General features: G+C 39.0%; 3 protein-coding genes across 4 annotated transcripts; 1 reads left to right on the forward strand and 2 right to left on the reverse strand.

Annotated features, from left to right (window-relative positions):
• Positions 1–744: 744 nt before the first annotated feature.
• On the forward strand, positions 745–2,511 carry LOC111611663 (tetraspanin-1-like; the record flags this gene model as incomplete). The annotated part of the gene is made up of 5 exons (XM_023349238.1): positions 745–831; positions 922–1,029; positions 1,118–1,249; positions 1,352–1,444; positions 2,041–2,511. Coding segments are annotated over 5 exons (480 nt in total), but the record flags the coding sequence as incomplete, so codon positions are not given.
• Positions 2,512–4,666: 2,155 nt separating this feature from the next.
• On the reverse strand, positions 4,667–9,150 carry LOC111611725 (complement C1q-like protein 4). The gene is made up of 5 exons (XM_023349624.1): positions 8,453–9,150; positions 7,128–7,169; positions 6,555–6,629; positions 5,601–5,732; positions 4,667–5,475 (listed from the first exon to the last, which is right to left on the reverse strand). Exons 1-5 carry the CDS (start codon positions 8,697–8,699, stop codon positions 5,192–5,194), a joined length of 780 nt encoding a protein of 259 aa, XP_023205392.1. The 5' UTR covers positions 8,700–9,150; the 3' UTR covers positions 4,667–5,191.
• Positions 9,151–10,552: 1,402 nt separating this feature from the next.
• LOC102227340 (complement C1q-like protein 2) lies at positions 10,553–13,752 on the reverse strand. 2 transcript variants are annotated; one of them, XM_023349622.1, is made up of 6 exons: positions 13,002–13,445; positions 12,869–12,910; positions 12,728–12,769; positions 12,250–12,324; positions 11,553–11,684; positions 10,553–11,454 (listed from the first exon to the last, which is right to left on the reverse strand). In XM_023349622.1, the coding sequence occupies exons 1-6, from the start codon at positions 13,246–13,248 to the stop codon at positions 11,174–11,176; spliced, it is 819 nt and encodes a 272-aa protein (XP_023205390.1). In that variant the 5' UTR covers positions 13,249–13,445; the 3' UTR covers positions 10,553–11,173. The 2 variants fall into 2 exon arrangements, with proteins under 2 accessions (XP_023205390.1, XP_023205391.1); XM_023349623.1 differs by lacking the exon at positions 11,553–11,684 and having other exon boundaries at positions 13,002–13,752.
• Between the last annotated feature and the right edge of the window lie 8,135 nt (positions 13,753–21,887).

Below are 21,887 nucleotides of genomic sequence, written 5' to 3' on the forward strand. Positions count from 1 at the left end.
AAATTGCAAATACCTGCTTATTTGGCCCATGACTGGGACAGGTCAATAGGTCAACCCAGGGCAACACAGACATTAAACACGCAAACACTCATTCCTAGGGGCAATTAAGAGAGACAAATAAATTTGGCATGTATGTTTCTGGACTGTAACAGGAAGCAAAGAGAACTGGATAGACACTGCAAAGAGAAAGTCTCTTTGGTCAGGATTTGATCCCAGGACCTTCTGGCTGCAAGGCATCAGTGTTAACCACTTCACCAACATGTAGCCTTCATGGTGTAATACACAATTTGTTGGCCTGTTGTTACAGAATTAAGTTACAACTTTCATAAACTTTAGAGGAGAGATGTCCTTTACAAGATATTTCCTCGTCTGATTTATTTTATGTGGTGGACCGCTATGTGCAACAGTAGCAGGTACAAAGTATATGCTAGCATATCTAACGATTCAAATCTTATTGGCACATATTCATAATGAGTTCTTCCTCCAGTAGAGTTTAAACACATCAGACAGGTGCGATGCTAATAGCGATTAGCATCACAACAATTAGCAAATCCTACAGTATTTTAGATTCGCAACTGGGAGAAACTCAACTTCAATGTTGTCATTCCAGTATCTCAGGCAATTACAGCCCAGTGTCGGCATTTTATTTCAAAAAGTTAATTTATGAACATAAAAATATCAGTTCCAAGCAGGTTTTAACTTATATTTTTAATAAACTGCCATCACTCATATCTTTTAATCTGATCTTCTTCCCAGTTTTTTATGATAGTCTTGCTGGTTTTCATCGCTGAGGTGGCGGGGGCGGTGGTCATTCTGGTTTTCAGACCTGTGGTAAGTGACTGAAGGAGTTCAGACCAAACGGCCTTCATAACAAGATAACGTGAACAGGAGGTAACATCTAATATTGTCTGTTTTTGTTAGGCAGATTCACTGTTTGAAAAGGTCGGCACAGCAGCAGTTAAGAGCATCCAGAAAGACTATGGCAGCAATACTGACATTACTGGACTGTGGAATACCACCATGGACGGGGTACACGAGACGTCTGAACCTACGATGAGTTCTCCTTCACAGCGTTTCCCATCTGCTCATCTGATCCGCTCTCTGTCTCTCTCTGCAGTTAAAATGTTGTGGATTCTACAACTACACAGACTTTACGGGTTCCCCGTATTACACGGCGCACAACAATACCTATCCACCACGCTGCTGCCTGGTCGTCAGCCCATGTAACGCAACTATGGCAGACTCAAAAGTAATGCTTTTGAGTCTAGGAGACAATCTCACATTTAGTTATTTAGTTACTATTAATTAATATCTGCGGTAAATTAAAACGTTTGTGTCGTACTTTCAAAAGATCGCAGATGGCTGCTTCCCAAAGATCAAGAAGTTGATTGATAGCAACACAGTGGTGATTGTGGGCGTTGCTCTAGGGATTGCTGCTCTGGAGGTAAGACCCCAACTTCCAAATTATAGGGGGAAAAACATTATGTATAGGAGATAACTACTATCATAGAACAGAGTAGGGCCATGCTAATCAAAAATAATAATAAAGAAAGAAATTACGAGAACAAAGTCATAGTATTGTAGAATTTTGGCAATAAAAATATTAAGAGGACAAGTCGTAAATACGAGAATAAAGTCGGAATGATATGCAAATCGTTGCAATATTGCGAGAATAAAGTTATATTTTTATAACTTTATCCTCGCAAATTCTTTTAATATTATTTTCTTAGCGTGGTCCTTGTACAGTGTTGTATCTGTTCAGTGTTCGTTAAGTAATTTTATTACATTAGTAGCATAAAGGCCATACTAAGAAAGAATAACAATAAAATTACGAGAATAAATTCATAGTATTACCAGTAATATTGCAGCTTTATTCTCATTATTTCAGCTTTGTTGTCGTACGACTTTATTCACAAAACCTTCTGACTTTATTCTCGTAATTTCATTGATTTATTTTTTCATCAAATTAGCCTGACCCTAACACTCCGTTGTATCCATTCAGCGTTCATGAACTCATATTATTATGTTCGCTCTCCTCAGATTTGTGCCATGATCGTCTCCATGACGCTCTACTGCAGAATAAAATCCACCAGGGCCTAACGAAGAGCAGGAAGTCCTTCTACTTCCTGCCTCATCGGGGAAAACAACGACTGCGACGTCAGGTCTTGTGCAATCGAGGACAACTGAATGATATTTTTTACTACATCTCGATTTATGAAGTAGATTTAATTTATGGATCTAAAATATACATTTTCTGAGAAATCATCAAGAAATCCCTCTTTCCTTTGTGTATATATGAAAGAGAGCTAAAGCACTTAACACGTATCCAGTTGTTGGGGAATTACATGATGCAGTTCCTGTAATAATGAAGCAAAAGCTGGTTGTTGTGTTTTGGAGGTGAACGATGTACGAGAGCTTCTTGTATGATAAATGTAGTTGAGCAATAGTTGTTTGTCGTAAATTGATTTGTATTTGCAATAAAATCATATATTTCCGTGTAAAGGGCTCTGACTGCTCTGCTGCCGCCCAGTTATTGAACTTGTTTAAATGGAAAATATCACAGCTGTCATGGTTTGCGGTTGGAGGTGGTGAGGAAGACGCTGTGGACTCAGGTTGAAATGAAGAAAAGGATGAATTTAAAGATAAAAGTCAGAGATACAAAGACCAAAGTCAGGCAACACAGGATGAGCAGAAGGCTAAGAGCTGATGACTGGCAGCTCAATAAACATCTGACAACTGACTTGACCCAACAAGGAGTAAGGAACACAGGTGGGATTAAACACACAGAGGGAAACCAGGGAAACGAAACACAGCTGGGGACAACGAAGGGAGAGACAAGACAACACGGAGGAACGATAGACACAGAAACCTAAATGAACACAGAAAAAAACCAAATCCTTACAACATCAGTGCTGGTTAAAACTAAAAGTCTTGAAAGTAAAAAAAATAAAATAATCTAAATAAATCACAATCGGTCTGTCCATTGTCTTTGAAAGTAGATGGGTAAATTTCAAACCGTTGACAAATAAAAATAAAAAGTTTTTGAGTAAAACTTCCATAATGCAGAAAGGAAATACTATATATGGATGGTGATGATGTCACATTATGTAACAGCTGTTACCGTCTGTTGTGAACAGAAAACAAATTTATCTTTTGAAAACGCTGAATGCTCTGGCATGTCGACAAGGCATTTATCGGACTGAGTGAGCACTCTTGGCTTCCCCAAAGATTTTCTCTGCAGGAGACGTGGGTGGGAGCCATGGCAACGGAGAGGCGAAGAGGTCAGACTTATCAGGCTTTTTGTCACTTTTCTTTAAACTTTACTCTTTCACCGACATGGGACAAACCAGGTGATCTCACTTTACTTTTGACAGTACTGTAATTTAATGCATAGCTCAAATAAAAAATAAAAATATTGATTATTGTCTACATCCCCAGATGAAAGAAATATTAAAGATGAAACAGGAGTGAAAATTATGGTTGCTGTATCACATTTAAGATGTGATACAGTTATTGGAATCGACTAAAATTATAGACACATTTAAAAGAAAGCCATTGTTCCTGCTATTTTTTTTTTTACATTTGAAAAATAAACAATGGGATTCAAGTTGACAGTTTGCTCATCCAGCTTTTATAAAGTCTGTAAACTTTAATTCAGATGATCTTACTCAGTTTTTATGTTCTGATGTAGAATGAGAAAATAATAATTTTCTCAGATGCAGACATGTTACTTATGGCTGCTGTAGAAATCAAACATCAGGATGAACAAAAACTGTGATCAACTTTGTTATTTCACTGTGTAAATTATTTTCGACATTAAATCTTTATTTGCTATTGTGCTCATGTCACAGATCGTAATTAAAAATCATGTTAATTGCCCACATGGTGAAAAGTAAATGACCACTGAAGGTCGTATGACTATTTTGATCATTAAAAACCCGTACACTGGCCCACATATGCAAAAATGCAACATCTCTGATTTCTAGCAGCAGCGAGACGCCAATCTGACCTCCAGCAGGCTGATGTGTATTTGACATGAAGATTTGCTCTCTGTTCTTAACGACCTAATATCATTCATAAAACCTTTAAATTGATTCTTTTTATTTGTCCTTTTCCTAAAATGCCATGAGACTTCTTACATGACGCAGGATCTCATCACTATATGAGCAGCTTAACAAAACAACACGGTGGGAGCTCAGGGGTTGCAGGCCGTCGTCGTCACTGACAATGATAATAAATCATTAAAACTCAGCCTTCTGGAGAGCAATGGGCTGTGGGACTGTGTTGAAGCTGTGGTTAAATGCACTATGAAACCAGAAATGTGAAATGAATCAAAAATAGTACCCCCCCCCCCCCCATTTTATGTTTACATCCAAGGTCACTTACAGTGAGAAACTGCCGTCAGAATCTATCATAGATAAAAGCGTATGAGTTTCGCCAGCAGAGGGCGCTTAGCTCCATGTGGACCAGCGACTGACGCTCTGGCAGAAGAAGATGGCCTCTGCTGAGGAAGCAGCTAAGAGCAGACATTAGGAGCAGCTGCTATACTTTCTGTTTGCAGAATTTACTCTAAATAAAATGTTACACTGGAAGTGACCCGGCCCATAATTCTCTGCTGTGTTAACATTTTATAGTTAACGCGATAATCTAAACATCCTTTGTTTAGATTTTGACTTAGACCTTTGAAAGCTCTGATTTGTCTAAATTTTAGTCAGAGTCACTGATATTTCTCTTTTTAAAAAATCACAAAGTTTCAGATACACGTAGAAAAAAAAAGTCATCTTTTAAATTGTTTAAGATGTAACACAATTAATGGAATTGACTTGAATTATACACACATTTGAAAGAAATCCCTTATTACTGTTTCCACTGTTTGTTTAATCAGAAAATGAAACAATGTGGTTCAAATAGACAGTTTGTTCCTGCAGTTTTCATAAAAGTTGTAAATGACACTTTAAATCAGATGATCTTGTTCAGCTTTTATGTCCTAATTTAGACTTAAACTACAGCAAAAAATAAATAAATAAATGAATAAAATAAAATCCCAAATACAAATCAAACGACACATTTAACAAAACTGTGATCAACTCTGTTATTTTACAAATTAATCATTTCCATAACTGAATTTTTGATGCAGATGTTTGTTTATTGTGCTCATGTCACAGATTGTAATAAAAATCATGTTAGATGCTTACATGGTGAAAAGTAAATGACCACTAAAGGTAGTGTGATGATCTGTATTGTCATAAATCCTTGAATTGGCCCTCATTCGCAAAAATACAACATCTCCAATTTCTAACAGCAGTGAGACGCCATTAGAAGCTTTCTGACCACCAGCAGGCTGACGTGTCCATGATACACAGATTTGCTCTCCGTTCTTCACCAACACAGCAGATGTAGGATTAGTAGTAGAACCACCTCCATATATGTGGAAGTCAAAGTGATAAACTCCTCTAACTGGTGCAATGAACAGTCCTGTGAAGAATCATTATCAGAATTATAAACATGTTTCTAACTTTACTTTCATAACAAATTTACCACATTTTAGTTATATGATTGTAAACATATAAATGCAAAATATAAGTAGTAAATTGCAGCACCTGTATTTGGGTTGTAGGCATTCCCAATATTAGTGACAACATTTCTGAAGATCAGAGTTATATCGGTGTTGAACGGTCCAGTGTATTCTTGACCCGATGCCAACAAAGAGGCAGAGAAAGCCAGTTGTTTGGCTGAGAGACAGACAGACAGACAGACAGACAGACAGACAGACAGACCAGACAGACAGACAGACAGACAGACAGACAGGGAATATCAACCAAATGCTGTTATGCAGCAGTGAAAAGTATGGAACATTGTAACATTTTCCTCAGATAATATTGTTTCTGTGGCAACAAGAAACTTGGATTTTTCAGCCAAGTAATTAACTAACAAGTCCAAGTAATTCACATGTACCAACAACTGCAAAAATAACTGTGTTGTATCTCATCTTTAGTCAAGAACTGATCAGATTTAATACCTTACCATTTTTTTTTGTTCCGGAGAAACCAGTGGAAAACTACCACATGCAATGAAACTCAGAGCAGATCAGACAAGAACTGATCCTGAATCTCAAAAATCTTTTTGATTTTTGACTTTGCTTTGACCAAACTGACGATCGACTCACAGTCAGAATGTTCCATTACCTGGACTGAGTTCGGTGTTTTAAACCAATGATTTCAAATCACCTTTATGTTACATGCTTGCTTAACATTTGTGTAACAGGTGCTACCACCAGGTGTTGCACCTTCCCTATGGCTTGAGCTTCCATAAAAGGAAAGCTGGCAGGGTTGTGGCCAAGTTTCAATTTCCTGTGTGTCTGAGCAGGTGAGTGATGTTCCCATGTATCCCATTGTTTGGTGACTGTGGTAGAGATGGAGGAATACCGTTTTAATAATGTGCTGATGTGTTTTGCTGTTTTTAAAGTTGTAGTTTAGGGGATAGATAATGTTCCATATTTATTTGCTTAATCTCAAATGTGCTGCAATGACAAGTTTCCTTCAGAGTTCACAAACCTTCTCCTTCTCTCTTCAGAGCCTCCACTTGGTTTTCAGCGTTGACTTTAATAGCAGCCAGTTCTGCTGCCTGAACTGAAAAGAATCAAATCAAAGATTTTCTTCACAGTAATTAATCTGAGGTTTTGCTTAGTGGAATAAAACCTACATTTTTAAAAAAACAATAAATGTATTCTTGCTTTTAAGACGGTTATAATTCAGGTAAATGTAATTGCAGTTCATTCATTGTCTATTATTAGCTTCATTCAATACAGTCATTAACAAGTATTGGTCCAATGGCTTGACAATAATGGAGTTTTTCCACATTTGTTCAAATTATAACCACAAATATGTTCCATAGGTTTATTTGGGACTTTATTAGATGATTCAACACAAAGTAAAGTATAACAGTAATGTATTAATATATGACAGTTAAAACCAAAAAAGTTATAAATCCTGAATCAATATCCTTTTATCTCGCAGTGACTTGATAGTTTGTGTTAGTTTATCAAGTACAATCTAAAAAAAAACATGAACATCTTTAGTTGTAATGTGACTCTGCATCAAACGTTTCTTGTAACATAAATTAAATACCTCGATTGTGATCCTGCAGTTCTTTGATCTGAGTTTCTTGTGCTGAAGAAAAAATCCCACAAAAATAATGTTTTAGTTGAAGATTCAAAATGATCTTTATTTAAAACGCTGCTTTATTTGTGTGTGTTTTCAGAAACCCTCCTGCTCCAGCGAGAAGGGGTCAAATTGACCCACATTGAGAGATTGGATGAATTCATCAAACCTCGATCAGTTTGAGGTTGTTGTTGTTTTGCCTATGATTGACTCTCTTAATTATGATAATAACAGCAGTTGATTGAAGCCAAAACACACATCCCACGGAAAAAATGTGGAATTACCTGCGATGCTTAAGACGCAGGTCTTGATGATCTGGAGTGTCAGCAACCCATGAATTGTCCCACATTCTGGTATATACCAATCACCACATGGTATATACCAGCCACAAATATACCATGGCTGGTATAATTTCCTGTCATTTGTAACATCAATGGGAAACATTTCTCAAGAATTTTCCTTTGAGAAATATTTACAGCAATGCATTTTATATTTAAACATTTCTGCTGGTGAAAAGCTTTTTCAGAGCATGTTGGTGGAGCTGCAGTCGCTGGCGATTGCATGTAATCCTCCAGGTGGCGAACATGTAACGCTCATAAAACTTCATCACGTTTGAGTGCCTTGCTGAAACATCACAAGTGTCAAACCGTTTTGGCTAAAACCTTTGATTTACCTCATTTGTCTGGTTTCAGACCAAAGTAAACCAAATAGGCAACTTTGTATTTTTTGGCAACCACTTTGTCCGTTTTTGGACGTTTTGTGTTCTAAATAGGCAATTCATTGTTTACAAGGTTCTGCCAACAAAGACCGTCTTTGAACTGACAAACATTGACTGGGAAAACATTGTAATTCACCCAATGTTACTGAAAAACCATTTATCCACACATTTTACAAATAAGATGCCAAATAAAGAGTTTTAAATGGAGACATATTGGAGAAATTTTGGTGGTTTGAATTTATTTAAGTTATTACATTTTGTTTTGGTCAGGTCGTGATAAATAAAAAGTAAATGATTAATGTAATTTCATTGGGTTCAATTTTTAATATTAATATTCAGATTTTTACTCATCCACCAAATTAGAATTATCTTCTATTATTTGCAGCTTTAGTTACTTTAGCATACATCAAAACCCAGCAACACCAGGACCTGGTGATGCTGGGTTTTGATTTATGCTAAGGGATTGCAGCTCCGTCGTCTTCACTGATAATGATAATAAATAATTAAAACTCTGATCTGTAATGATCATTTCATCAATAATTGATTCAAACACTGTAACTCTCTGTAAACATACCTTCATTGTCTTTCTGTAGGTGCTGCACCTCCACCTTCAGTGCAGCCACCAAGGCGGTCATCTCTCTCAGAACAGCATTGATGTCCTGTGTGCAGGTCTGCTGCTCAGTCAGACTCTCTGCTTCTTCCACTTTTCCCTCAGTTTGTCTTACATGTGACAGAATGTCATTGTCAGACTGAACTTGCAGCTCAGCTGTAGAGACGGAGCAGACTAGCAGCAGCAACGGGAAAAACATTTTCATTTCCATCCTCAGTGTCTCTGGAGGTCCACTCTGCTGTTTGACACTTAAATAGGAGCCCAGACTTTTTATTGCTAAGTATTGTCATAATTTTATCACATGTAAGATGATAAGACTTGTTATTTTAGCCTTGACCTATAAAAATTACAATATAGGATCATAAAGGATATTATAACCGGTTTGTAGGAACGTGATTCTGAATGTTTATTTCAAAAGTTCATATGGTGACTTAAAGTTCAAAGGTTATAAATTTTTCTTTCAACTTGCATGAAAATAAATATTAGATCTAATAATTCATAGGAAGCTGAAGAAAAACATAAAACTTCTGTATTGTACTGAACTGCTGTCAGTAATTTAAGATAAATGGTTTACATGAGGTTTAACTGAAAGAACTAAGATTTCTGTATAAACATTATAGTTTCTATGTTGATGTATAAACAATAATATTTTTAAAATAAACCTTCAGTCCAAAAATCACAAACTTATTTGAAAAAAAAGCCATTAGATATTAGAAGTAAAACATGGCGATCCTTATCCGAATCATATTTTCATTCCAGAATAATCTCTGAAGGGTTAAACTGAAGGTGTTGTAAATTTCTTTGCTTTCAGTTTATGAATAAAGTCCTGCTTTGAAGATGTAATGTGTGTGTTCGGGCATCCAGCAGTGTTCACTCTGCAGCTGTTGGAGGAAGTGAAGTTTTCCCAGAGTCACAGACTGACTGATCCTCCATCCCTCTGATCACCTGCCTTCACTCTGCTGCTCTGTTAGAGTCTCTGTCTCTCTCTCTGTTTGTCCCACTGAAAAAACCCTTTAGTCTCTTTAACTGATGGTGGAAAAATGAGCAGCTGTAAAATCTGCAGTCAACAACATTCAGGATTGTTTGTGTCGATATTTAATAGTTTACGTCCCACATCGTTACAATTTCCTCATGATCAACTTGTGATTAGATTCAGACAGAGAAGAAAATCAAAGTCTTATTTTACTGACACTTAAAAAAAATTTCTTATTAACTTTAATGGTTGACTTCTAAAGCCTAATCAGGAACTGGTCCTATAAATTATCCTTTGACTAAAGGGCCTATTTAAAGGACAACAGTTTCTTTAAAAACATTGTTTTGTGTCTTGTCCCTCCTCAAATAAATTTAAATAAATAACAAAATGAAACTTTATTCTTTCACTGCTAAGCTCTGATTATCAGCAAGGAACAAACATGATGATCTCACATTGTGTTGACAATTTATATGGTGATTGAATGCATAATATTGGGATAAAACTAAATAAAACAATAATCAATAGGTCTATTGATTATTGATGCTTATCCATATATTTTTGTATATTCGAAAGAAATGGATGAGTTTGAAATATGAGTGAAACTGATGGCTAACAAATGAAAATTAATGAGATTTAAGAGATTTTACCAAAAAAAGAAAAAAATCCTCTTTCTTTCCAAAATATGTTTTGGGCAAATAAATAAATGAATAAAGTAAAATCAGTTTTGGTCAAACCTGACTCAGTCCATTGTTTTATGAAGGTTCTGCTGCTGAACAACTGAACTAAAACCAACTTTTAAGAGAAACAGGAAAATTTGGTCAATATTTCAGTTAATATTAAAATCAAAACAGCAGCTTCTCTTCATTTCTCAGAAAAAGTTTTTAGGACTTATGCTTAGTTTTTCAGGACTCAGTTGATTTTGTCAGATAATATGAATCTGACTGTGGAGAGTTAAACTCACTCTGTCCTTTAAGGACTTTATGCATCATGACAAAACAAAAATAATTTTTTTTGACACTTGATTTTTCCCTTTTATAAATTTTTTTATTTACATTTACCCTCAACTGTACAAAAGACACAAAACTCTGCAATGTAAATTCAATATTTATTCAAAACAAGAAGCCAAATTCAAATCCTTTTTGATAAGAAGTTGAGTCAAGTAAGAGTCTAGATTTTGATTTGGCCAATTAAAACTCTGATTGGTCTCATCTTCAATTATTCTATTGCAGATTCTCTGCTGTATGTTTCTTTAAAGTCACTGTTTCACTTACATGTAAGAAAAAAAACAACAAATGTCCCCTTTAATAAAGCTGAAGATGTTTTAGTATATTTTAGTCAATGGAATAAACTTAAATTATACGCTCATTTGAAAAAAGCTCTTATTACTGTTACCAAGTGTTTCAATAGAAAATAAAGAAACGATGTGGTTCAAATATACAGTTTGTTCCTCCAGTTTTCATAAAAGTTGTAAATGACACTTTAATTCAGATGATCTTGTTCAGCTTTTATGTTCTGATTAGACTTTAGCAAAAATAATCATTTTCTCAGCTACAGATACAGACATGTTACTTCTGGCTGCTGTAGAAACCAAACAGCAGGATGAACAAAACTGGGATCAACTTTATTTTACAAATGAATCATTTTCATAACTTTCTGAAGACAGAAGGGTTTTTATCATGCTCACAAATTGTAATAAAAAATCTTTTAGATGCCTACATGGTGAAAAGTAAATGACCACTAAATGTAGTGTGATTATCTGTATTGTCATAAATCCTTGAATTGGCCCTCATTCGCAAAAATACAACATCTCCAATTTCTAACAGCAGTGAGACGCCATTAGAAGCTTTCTGAGCACCAGCAGGCTGATGAGTCCATGATGTAAAGATTTGCTCTCCGTTCTTGACCAACACAGCAGATGTAGGATTAGTAGAACCATGTCCATGTATGTGGAAGTCAAAGTGATAAACTCCTCTTACTGGTGCAGTGAACAGTCCTGTGAAGAATCATTATCAGAATTATAAACTTGTTTCTAACTTTACTATCATAACAAATTTACCACATTTTTAAAATATAAGTAGTAAATTGCAGCACCTGTATTTGGGTTGTAGGCATTTCCAATATTAGTAACAACATTTCTGAAGATCAGAGTTATATCGGTGTTGAACGGTCCAGTGTATCCGCTACCCGATGCCAACAAAGAGGCAGAGAAAGCCAGTTGTTTGGCTGAGAGACAGACAGACAGACAGACAGACAGACAGACAGACAGACAGACAGACAGACAGACAGACAGACAGACAGACAGACAGACAGACAGACAGACAGACAGACATCAGACAAATGTTGTTGTAAAGGAAGTAAAAGTATTAAACATTGGAACATTTTCCACAGTAAATATTGTTTAAATGTTTCTACTGACTGATAAATCCATAATTCACATGGACCAAAATGTGCCGTTCTTCTCAGTCACTGATTCATTTCTCAGAACAGAACTGAAATTCTCAGAACTATTAGTTCAATCTTCACATTAATGTGTCACTTCTGCACATCAAAAAACTGTTTCTCACAGAAAGTTGCAAATGTTTTTATACAAGCAAAGGATTCTGTACACTTCTCTACTTTTTCCTACATTTTCATTTGCTTTTGTCAAACAATTTTGAAACCTGATTCTTAGCTGACCAAGAATAATGATAATATCAAACATTTTCATAACAATCATCAGTGATTGTTATGAAAATCACTGATATGGATGTTAATGTTGCTATTAGAGTTTCCTTCAGAGTTCACAAACCTTCTCCTTGTATCTTCAGAGCCTCCACTTGGTTTTCAGCGTTGACTTTAACAGAAGCCAGTTCTGCTGCCTGAACTGAAATGAAAAAATTACCAAAGAGATGGAATCAATTCAAAGATTTTCTTTAGACTAATTAACCTGAGGAATTGCTTATTAGAATTAAAAACCTGAATTTGTTTGGAACAGAAATTTCTTCTTGTTACTAAAACTGTTTATAACCACAAATATTTTCCATGATTTTATTAGGGCCAGAAGACAGATCAACAAAATGATGATTTAATAATTGATCCTGAATAAATGTTTCTGTAATTCACAATCAAGAGTTAGTCTGAGTTAGTTTATCAAGTAAAACCTACAAAAAAAAAGAAAAAACATTAAATTTTTGATTGTAATATAATAAAATATGTAAAAGTCATGGGGTATAAAAACTTCTGCAAAGCTCTATAGAAAACATTTGTAGTAAAACTAAACTACATACCTTGATTCTGATCCTGCAGCTTTTGTACCTGAGTTTCTTGTACTAAAGAAACATAAATACAAAAATAATGTTTTAACTTATGATCTGTCATTCATTTAAAATAATCTTTATTTAGAACTTTTGGTCTAATAAAATCAGTACCTTGGTATCGTTGGTTCAGGGATTGCAGCTCCGTCGTCTTCACTGATAATGATAATAAATAATTAAAACTCTGATCTGTAATGATCATTTCATCAATAATTGATTCAAACACTGTAACTCTCTGTAAACATACCTTCATTGTCTTTCTGTAGGTGCTGCACCTCCACCTTCAGTGCAGCCACCAAGGCGGTCATCTCTCTCAGAACAGCATTGATGTCCTGTGTGCAGGTCTGCTGCTCAGTCAGACTCTCTGCTTCTTCCACTTGTCCCTCAGTTTGTCTTACATGTGACAGAATGTCATTGTCAGACTGAACTTGCAGCTCAGCTGTAGAGACGGAGCAGACTAGCAGCAGCAACGGGAAAAACATTTTCATTTCCATCCTCAGTGTCTCTGGAGGTCCACTCTGCTGTTTGACACTTAAATAGGAGCCCAGACTTTTTATTGCTAAGTATTGTCATAATTTTATCACATGTAAGATGATAAGACTTGTTATTTTAGCCTTGACCTATAAAAAATCATAATCTAGGATCATAAAGGATATTATAACCAGTTTGTAGGAACGTGATTCTGGATGTTTATTTCAAAAGTTCATATGGTGAAAAAAAACATGTTAAAGTTCAAAGGTTGTAATATTTTGTTTAACTGAAGGTGTTGTAAATTTCATGGCTCTAAGTTTATTGGATGGAAACAGGAAACAAAATCTGAATTATGATTATCTGTTACTGATAACGCCACCTACTGGTAAGTTTGTTTACCTTCCAACTCTTGACCTAATTAGTTTGTAATCTGTGAGAACAGTCCACTAGACTGACCTGCAAGGGCCTCACATATAAATGTATGAAAATGAACAAAGAGTGAAAGTTACAAACCTTCTACATGCAGTGAAAATGTCCTGCTGTCACACATTTTTTTTCTGTGGAGAAAAACAAACAGTGAAGCACTGAAACCTGACCCCATTCAGGCATATTTTAATTTTCAGTTGCTTAAACTTAAAAGGTGAAACTGAACCACATTTATTCTCATTCGGGTAACACCAACACACTGTGCAGCTGTTGGAGGAAGTGAAGATTTCAGAGTCACAGACTGATACTCCATCTCTCTGATCATCTGTCTTCACTCTGCTGCTCTCTTGGTGTTACCGTCTCTCCATGGAAGAGTTTCTACAGCTGAGAAAACCTTTTGAACTCTTTGTGAAGCAGCGGAAAAATTACCTTCTGTAAAGCCTCCAGCCTTATTTATGAGGAGAATCTTCGATCAGAAATGTCGGAATAAATTAAAATATGTTTTGGTCAACGATATTGGGGTCAGTTTATATCCTCTCGAGAGACCTGTAGCACTGTTCACGGCTGAATCACTTGTGTTACAGTATGCAACACACTTAAAGAGTCTGCTGTGTGTAAAAATTATTACCATTATTCAACTGTAATCAGTGTAAAGTATCGAACAGAATATTTCTATCCTCTATTGATGTGCCCTCGGGGTGGAGATGTGCCAGGCCCGGAGACAACGAATGGTAATAATCAACACGCATGCGTCTCTTCCACGGAAAACCCGACAATTAAATCTGATAAGTTAAACTCTTCCTACTGCTGGGCGTTCAGCATGAACGGATCAGAGGACCTCCATCACACAGAGAGAGAGAGAGAGCAGCTTGTTGGTGTGAACTGAATACCGACCACTAGAGAAACACACAGTACCGAAATAAAATTATAAGTTGTTTGATAAACTGTTCGGGTAATAAGAATAAAAATGTATTTGTTCTTGTCTCACATAAAAGGCGACATGCGTTTCCTTCTTAGTAGTTCAGGTATTTCAGGTTTAGACTTCCTGTGCTGCAGCTTGGTGCAGCAGCACAGCTCAGCACTGCAGGGGCTCAACAAGTCAAAACTGTTCTGTCTGATGTTTCTACAGAGATTATTACAGTTCAATAATGAGGAGAAAGTTCTTTTTAATCTTATCAGGCTCTTTAATTGATCCAGCCACTATTGGTCTCATTTTCGATCTTTCTATTGCAGATACACGGCTGAGTGTTTCTTTAAAATCACCCAGTTTCATATATACAAAACAAATGTCATCCTTTAAACCTGTGTGCAGGTCTGCTGCTCAGTCAGACTCTCTGCTTCTTCCACTTGTCCCTCAGTTTGTCTTACATGTGACAGAATGTCATTGTCAGACTGAACTTGCAGCTCAGCTGTAGAGACGGAGCAGACTAGCAGCAGCAACGGGAAAAACATTTTCATTTCCATCCTCAGTGTCTCTGGAGGTCCACTCTGCTGTTTGAGACTTAAATAGGAATAGAGTTTATTATTACTGATTAATTTTTACCATGCTATTATCAGAAACAATATGATAAGACTTGATACTTTAGACTTGACCTATAAAAATTATATTTTAGGGTCATAAAGGATATTATAACCAGTTTGTAGGAACGTGATTCTGAATGTTTATGGTGTTAAAATAACTTCTTAAAGTTCAAAGGTTTTAAATTCTTGTTTCAAGAAGTTGGTTTGCTTCTTTTCCATTTGATTTAAAACTGATCAGACAGCAGGTTCCCTTTTTAATTCCTTGGGGAAAAAGTTTTAGTACTTGTGCTTAATTTTTAAGGACTCAGGAGTTTTTTCTGAGGAAAATGATCCAGACACTCAACTTACACTCTCCTGTAAGTCCTGTACCGCCTGCTCTCTGTTCACTCTCTGCTTCTGCAGTCCGAACCCGCCTGGTTGTGACGTTATGGGTTAAGGTGAAGCAGAGAGGGAACAGTGAGCAAGCCTGCAGGGCGGTACCAGAGGCGGTACAGAGGGCCCTGGTACCCGGGCTATAACCAAGCCGCTACCACAAAAACACGAACATTAAATCGGAAAAGGGAAACTCTTCCTACGGGGAGGAGAATAAGGTTCAAAAGCATCTGTTCTGGGTCAGTTTTTCATCCGATGCTCTCGGATCAACTCTCTCTCACTCTTTTTGTGTGGAGCTGAAAATACTTGTTGCTCATTGGAATCGCCGTCTTGCTATGGACAGAAACAGAGGAACAGTCTGTAGGTCTGAACCGCTAAACTTTGAGCGGAATTTTCTTAGATTCTTTTTCGGCTTTTCGTTCAGACTTCGTTTCAGCTACGTCCGCACCGACAGCCTTGTATTTACCTTACAGATTTCCTGCGTCATGCGGAGCAGAAGCGGCCAGAGGCCTTCTGGGATGTTTGACCTGGTGATACAGGTCAACATGACCGCAGGTCAGAGGAGGACAGAGTGAACACCTCCTACAGAGAAAGCACAGCTTGATGGCGCAAACTGACAGATTTTAATATCGGTGAACAAAGAGTAACATTTCATCAATTCGGAAAGATTTTCCTCTAAACTCCAAACAGAAAAGTTGACAGACGGCTCCTTTTAGTTGACCCTGCTTCAGAACCGATGTTGACCTCTGTGGCCTGGTCTGTCATCGGTCTGTGAGTTCAGCTTCAGACACAAGCTGTCGATTTGATCAGACGAAGACCGAAACACGTGTCGATCAAAGAAACGCAGGATGATCACAGAGCTGATGCCGAGTCCTGATCTGATTGCAAACATCAGTATTCTGCTCCGTGAATTCTGACCGCTAGAGAAATGAAATGATAAACTTTTTAATAAACTGCTCTGATGGAAGAATAAACATTTCTTTGTTCTTTCCTCACATAAAAGGTGACATGCGTCTCCTTCCTGTTGCAGTTCGGGTAGGCAGGTTTAGACAAGCTGCGGCTCAGCGCTGCCGTGGAGCAATCTGATTGGCTGTGGAACCAATGCGCTGTGCCTGAGGCTTCACTCTACCACCACTGTAGAGCTGGACTACCCAGATCTGCTCTACTCGTTGTAAGAGTTGAGAGTCTTCGTGAACCCACTGATGCAGCACAACACACACAATAATAATAATAATAATAATAATAATAATAATAGGTGTATTAATGCATCACTAAAACATGCAAGAGAAACTTTTTTTGCAGACATCATCAGTAAAAACATTAACAAAACTTAAGCTTTTGTTTGTCACAGTTGACAGGCTCACAAACTCTCCAATGACGCTACCGCCTGAATTTCAGCCTAATGCCGCCTGCGACCAGTTTGCCATCTTTGTTGAAGAGAAAATAAAATACAAATTAGAAGTTTAATCTGCACCCGCCTGGTTGTGATGTTAAGGGTTAAGGTGAAGCAGAGAGCGAACAGTGAGCAAGCCTGTTACCGCCTACCAGGGTGGTACCAGGGGCGGTACAGAGGGCCCTGGTACCACAATCTGTACGGCCTCTGGTACCACCCTGGTAGGCGGTACCAGAGGCGTTACAGAGGGCCCTGGTACCGTCCTGGTACCAGGGTTATAACCAATACGCATGAGCCTCTACCACAAAAAACACGAACATTAAATCGGAAAAGGAAACTCCTACTGCAGGGGAGGAGAATAAGGCTTTAAAAGCATCTGTTCTGGGTCAGTTTTTCATCTGATGCTCTCGGATCAACTCTCTCTCACTCTTTTTGTGTGGAGCTGAAAATACTTGTTGCTCATTGGAATCGCCGGCTTGCTATGGACAGAAACAGAGGGAAAGTTTGTCGGTCTGAACCGCTAAACTTTGAGCTGAATTTTCTGAGATTCTTCTTCGGCTTTTCGTTCAGACTTCGTTTCAGCTACGTCCGCTCTGACAGCCTTGTATTCACCTTACAGGTTTCCCGCGTCATGCGGAGCAGAAGCGGCCAGAGGCCTTCTGGGATGTTTGACCTGGTGATACAGGTCAACATGACCGCAGGTCAGAGGAGGACAGAGTGAACACCTCCTACAGAGAAAGCACAGCTTGATAGCGCAAACTGACAGATTTTAATATCAGTGAACAAAGAGCAACATTTCATCAATTCGGAAAGATTTTCCTCTAAACTCCAAACAGAAAAGTTCTCCAAGCCCAGACTTCTGACTGCATGCCGCTGGAGCCAGACGGCTCCTTTTAGTTGACCCTGCTTCAGAACCGATTATGACCTCGGTAGCCTGGTCTGTCATCGGTCTGTGAGTTCAGCTGCAGACACGAGCTGTCGATTTGATCAGACGAAGACCGAAACGCGTGTCGATCAAAGAAACGCAGGATGATCACAGAGCTGATGCCGAGTCCTGATCTGATTGCAAACATCAGTATTCTGCTCCGTGAATTCTGACCGCTAGAGAAATGAAATGATAAACTTTTTAATAAATTGCTCTGATGGAAGAATAAACATTTATTTGTCCTTTCCTCGCATAAAAGGTGACATGCGTCTCCTTCCTGTTGTAGTTCGGGTAGGCAGGTTTAGACAAGCTGCGGCTCAGCGCTGCCGTGGAGCAATCTGATTGGCTGTGGAAGCAGTGCGCTGTGCCTGAGGCTTCACTCTACCACCACTGTAGAGCTGGACTACCCAGATCTGCTCTACTCGTTGTAAGAGTTGAGAGTCTTCGTGAACCCACTGATGCAGCACAACACACACAATAATAATAATAATAATAATAATAATAATAGGTGTATTAATGCATCACTAAAACATGCAAGAGAAACTTTTTTTGCAGACATCATCAGTAAAAACATTAACAAAACTTAAGCTTTTGTTTGTCACAGTTGACAGGCTCACAAACTCTCCAATGACGCTACCCGCCTGAATTTCAGCCTAATGCCGCCTGCGACCAGTTTGCCATCTTTGTTGAAGAGAAAATAAAATACAAATTAGAAGTTTAATCTGCACCCGCCTGGTTGTGATGTTAAGGGTTAAGGTGAAGCAGAGAGCGAACAGTGAGCAAGCCTGTTACCGCCTACCAGGGTGGTACCAGGGGCGGTACAGAGGGCCCTGGTACCACAATCTGTACGGCCTCTGGTACCACCCTGGTAGGCGGTACCAGAGGCGTTACAGAGGGCCCTGGTACCGTCCTGGTACCAGGGTTATAACCAATACGCATGAGCCTCTACCACAAAAAACACGAACATTAAATCGGAAAAGGAAACTCCTACTGCAGGGGAGGAGAATAAGGCTTTAAAAGCATCTGTTCTGGGTCAGTTTTTCATCTGATGCTCTCGGATCAACTCTCTCTCACTCTTTTTGTGTGGAGCTGAAAATACTTGTTGCTCATTGGAATCGCCGGCTTGCTATGGACAGAAACAGAGGGAAAGTTTGTCGGTCTGAACCGCTAAACTTTGAGCTGAATTTTCTGAGATTCTTCTTCGGCTTTTCGTTCAGACTTCGTTTCAGCTACGTCCGCTCTGACAGCCTTGTATTCACCTTACAGGTTTCCCGCGTCATGCGGAGCAGAAGCGGCCAGAGGCCTTCTGGGATGTTTGACCTGGTGATACAGGTCAACATGACCGCAGGTCAGAGGAGGACAGAGTGAACACCTCCTACAGAGAAAGCACAGCTTGATAGCGCAAACTGACAGATTTTAATATCAGTGAACAAAGAGCAACATTTCATCAATTCGGAAAGATTTTCCTCTAAACTCCAAACAGAAAAGTTCTCCAAGCCCAGACTTCTGACTGCATGCCGCTGGAGCCAGACGGCTCCTTTTAGTTGACCCCACTTCAGAACCGATTATGACCTCGGTAGCCTGGTCTGTCATCGGTCTGTGAGTTCAGCTGCAGACACGAGCTGTCGATTTGATCAGACGAAGACCGAAACGCGTGTCGATCAAAGAAACGCAGGATGATCACAGAGCTGATGCCGAGTCCTGATCTGATTGCAAACATCAGTATTCTGCTCCGTGAATTCTGACCGCTAGAGAAATGAAATGATAAACTTTTTAATAAATTGCTCTGATGGAAGAATAAACATTTATTTGTCCTTTCCTCGCATAAAAGGTGACATGCGTCTCCTTCCTGTTGCAGTTCGGGTAGGCAGGTTTAGACAAGCTGCGGCTCAGCGCTGCCGTGGAGCAATCTGATTGGCTGTGGAAGCAGTGCGCTGTGCCTGAGGCTTCACTCTACCACCACTGTAGAGCTGGACTACCCAGATCTGCTCTACTCGTTGTAAGAGTTGAGAGTCTTCGTGAACCCACTGATGCAGCACAACACACACAATAATAATAATAATAATAATAATAATAATAGGTGTATTAATGCATCACTAAAACATGCAAGAGAAACTTTTTTTGCAGACATCATCAGTAAAAACATTAACAAAACTTAAGCTTTTGTTTGTCACAGTTGACAGGCTCACAAACTCTCCAATGACGCTACCGCCTGAATTTCAGCCTAATGCCGCCTGCGACCAGTTTGCCATCTTTGTTGAAGAGAAAATAAAATACAAATTAGAAGTTTAATCTGCACCCGCCTGGTTGTGATGTTAAGGGTTAAGGTGAAGCAGAGAGCGAACAGTGAGCAAGCCTGTTACCGCCTACCAGGGTGGTACCAGGGGCGGTACAGAGGGCCCTGGTACCACAATCTGTACGGCCTCTGGTACCACCCTGGTAGGCGGTACCAGAGGCGTTACAGAGGGCCCTGGTACCGTCCTGGTACCAGGGTTATAACCAATACGCATGAGCCTCTACCACAAAAAACACGAACATTAAATCGGAAAAGGAAACTCCTACTGCAGGGGAGGAGAATAAGGCTTTAAAAGCATCTGTTCTGGGTCAGTTTTTCATCTGATGCTCTCGGATCAACTCTCTCTCACTCTTTTTGTGTGGAGCTGAAAATACTTGTTGCTCATTGGAATCGCCGGCTTGCTATGGACAGAAACAGAGGGAAAGTTTGTCGGTCTGAACCGCTAAACTTTGAGCTGAATTTTCTGAGATTCTTCTTCGGCTTTTCGTTCAGACTTCGTTTCAGCTACGTCCGCTCTGACAGCCTTGTATTCACCTTACAGGTTTCCCGCGTCATGCGGAGCAGAAGCGGCCAGAGGCCTTCTGGGATGTTTGACCTGGTGATACAGGTCAACATGACCGCAGGTCAGAGGAGGACAGAGTGAACACCTCCTACAGAGAAAGCACAGCTTGATAGCGCAAACTGACAGATTTTAATATCAGTGAACAAAGAGCAACATTTCATCAATTCGGAAAGATTTTCCTCTAAACTCCAAACAGAAAAGTTCTCCAAGCCCAGACTTCTGACTGCATGCCGCTGGAGCCAGACGGCTCCTTTTAGTTGACCCCACTTCAGAACCGATTATGACCTCGGTAGCCTGGTCTGTCATCGGTCTGTGAGTTCAGCTGCAGACACGAGCTGTCGATTTGATCAGACGAAGACCGAAACGCGTGTCGATCAAAGAAACGCAGGATGATCACAGAGCTGATGCCGAGTCCTGATCTGATTGCAAACATCAGTATTCTGCTCCGTGAATTCTGACCGCTAGAGAAATGAAATGATAAACTTTTTAATAAATTGCTCTGATGGAAGAATAAACATTTATTTGTCCTTTCCTCGCATAAAAGGTGACATGCGTCTCCTTCCTGTTGCAGTTCGGGTAGGCAGGTTTAGACAAGCTGCGGCTCAGCGCTGCCGTGGAGCAATCTGATTGGCTGTGGAAGCAGTGCGCTGTGCCTGAGGCTTCACTCTACCACCACTGTAGAGCTGGACTACCCAGATCTGCTCTACTCGTTGTAAGAGTTGAGAGTCTTCGTGAACCCACTGATGCAGCACAACACACACAATAATAATAATAATAATAATAATAATAATAGGTGTATTAATGCATCACTAAAACATGCAAGAGAAACTTTTTTTGCAGACATCATCAGTAAAAACATTAACAAAACTTAAGCTTTTGTTTGTCACAGTTGACAGGCTCACAAACTCTCCAATGACGCTACCGCCTGAATTTCAGCCTAATGCCGCCTGCGACCAGTTTGCCATCTTTGTTGAAGAGAAAATAAAATACAAATTAGAAGTTTAATCTGCACCCGCCTGGTTGTGATGTTAAGGGTTAAGGTGAAGCAGAGAGCGAACAGTGAGCAAGCCTGTTACCGCCTACCAGGGTGGTACCAGGGGCGGTACAGAGGGCCCTGGTACCACAATCTGTACGGCCTCTGGTACCACCCTGGTAGGCGGTACCAGA

The sequence above is a fragment of the Xiphophorus maculatus genome, chromosome 16 (genome assembly GCF_002775205.1).
Source record: "Xiphophorus maculatus strain JP 163 A chromosome 16, X_maculatus-5.0-male, whole genome shotgun sequence".
Classification (NCBI taxonomy): Eukaryota; Metazoa; Chordata; class Actinopteri; order Cyprinodontiformes; family Poeciliidae; genus Xiphophorus; species Xiphophorus maculatus.

Excerpts from the sequence above, each read along its gene's own strand:
- LOC111611725 (XM_023349624.1), bottom strand. The coding sequence starts at position 8,699 with ATGGAAATGAAAATGTTTTTCCCGTTGCTGCTGCTAGTCTGCTCCGTC. Across the intron at positions 7,170-8,452 it reads CCTACAGAAAGACAATGAAG|CACAAGAAACTCAGATCAAA; the intron begins GTATGTTTACAG and ends TTTTTTCTTCAG. Across the intron at positions 5,733-6,554 it reads TCTGAAGAGAGAAGGAGAAG|CCAAACAACTGGCTTTCTCT; the intron begins GTTTGTGAACTC and ends TCTGTCTCTCAG.
- LOC102227340 (XM_023349622.1), bottom strand. The coding sequence starts at position 13,248 with ATGGAAATGAAAATGTTTTTCCCGTTGCTGCTGCTAGTCTGCTCCGTC. Across the intron at positions 12,911-13,001 it reads CCTACAGAAAGACAATGAAG|TGAAGACGACGGAGCTGCAA; the intron begins GTATGTTTACAG and ends TATCATTATCAG. Across the intron at positions 11,685-12,249 it reads TCTGAAGATACAAGGAGAAG|CCAAACAACTGGCTTTCTCT; the intron begins GTTTGTGAACTC and ends TCTGTCTCTCAG.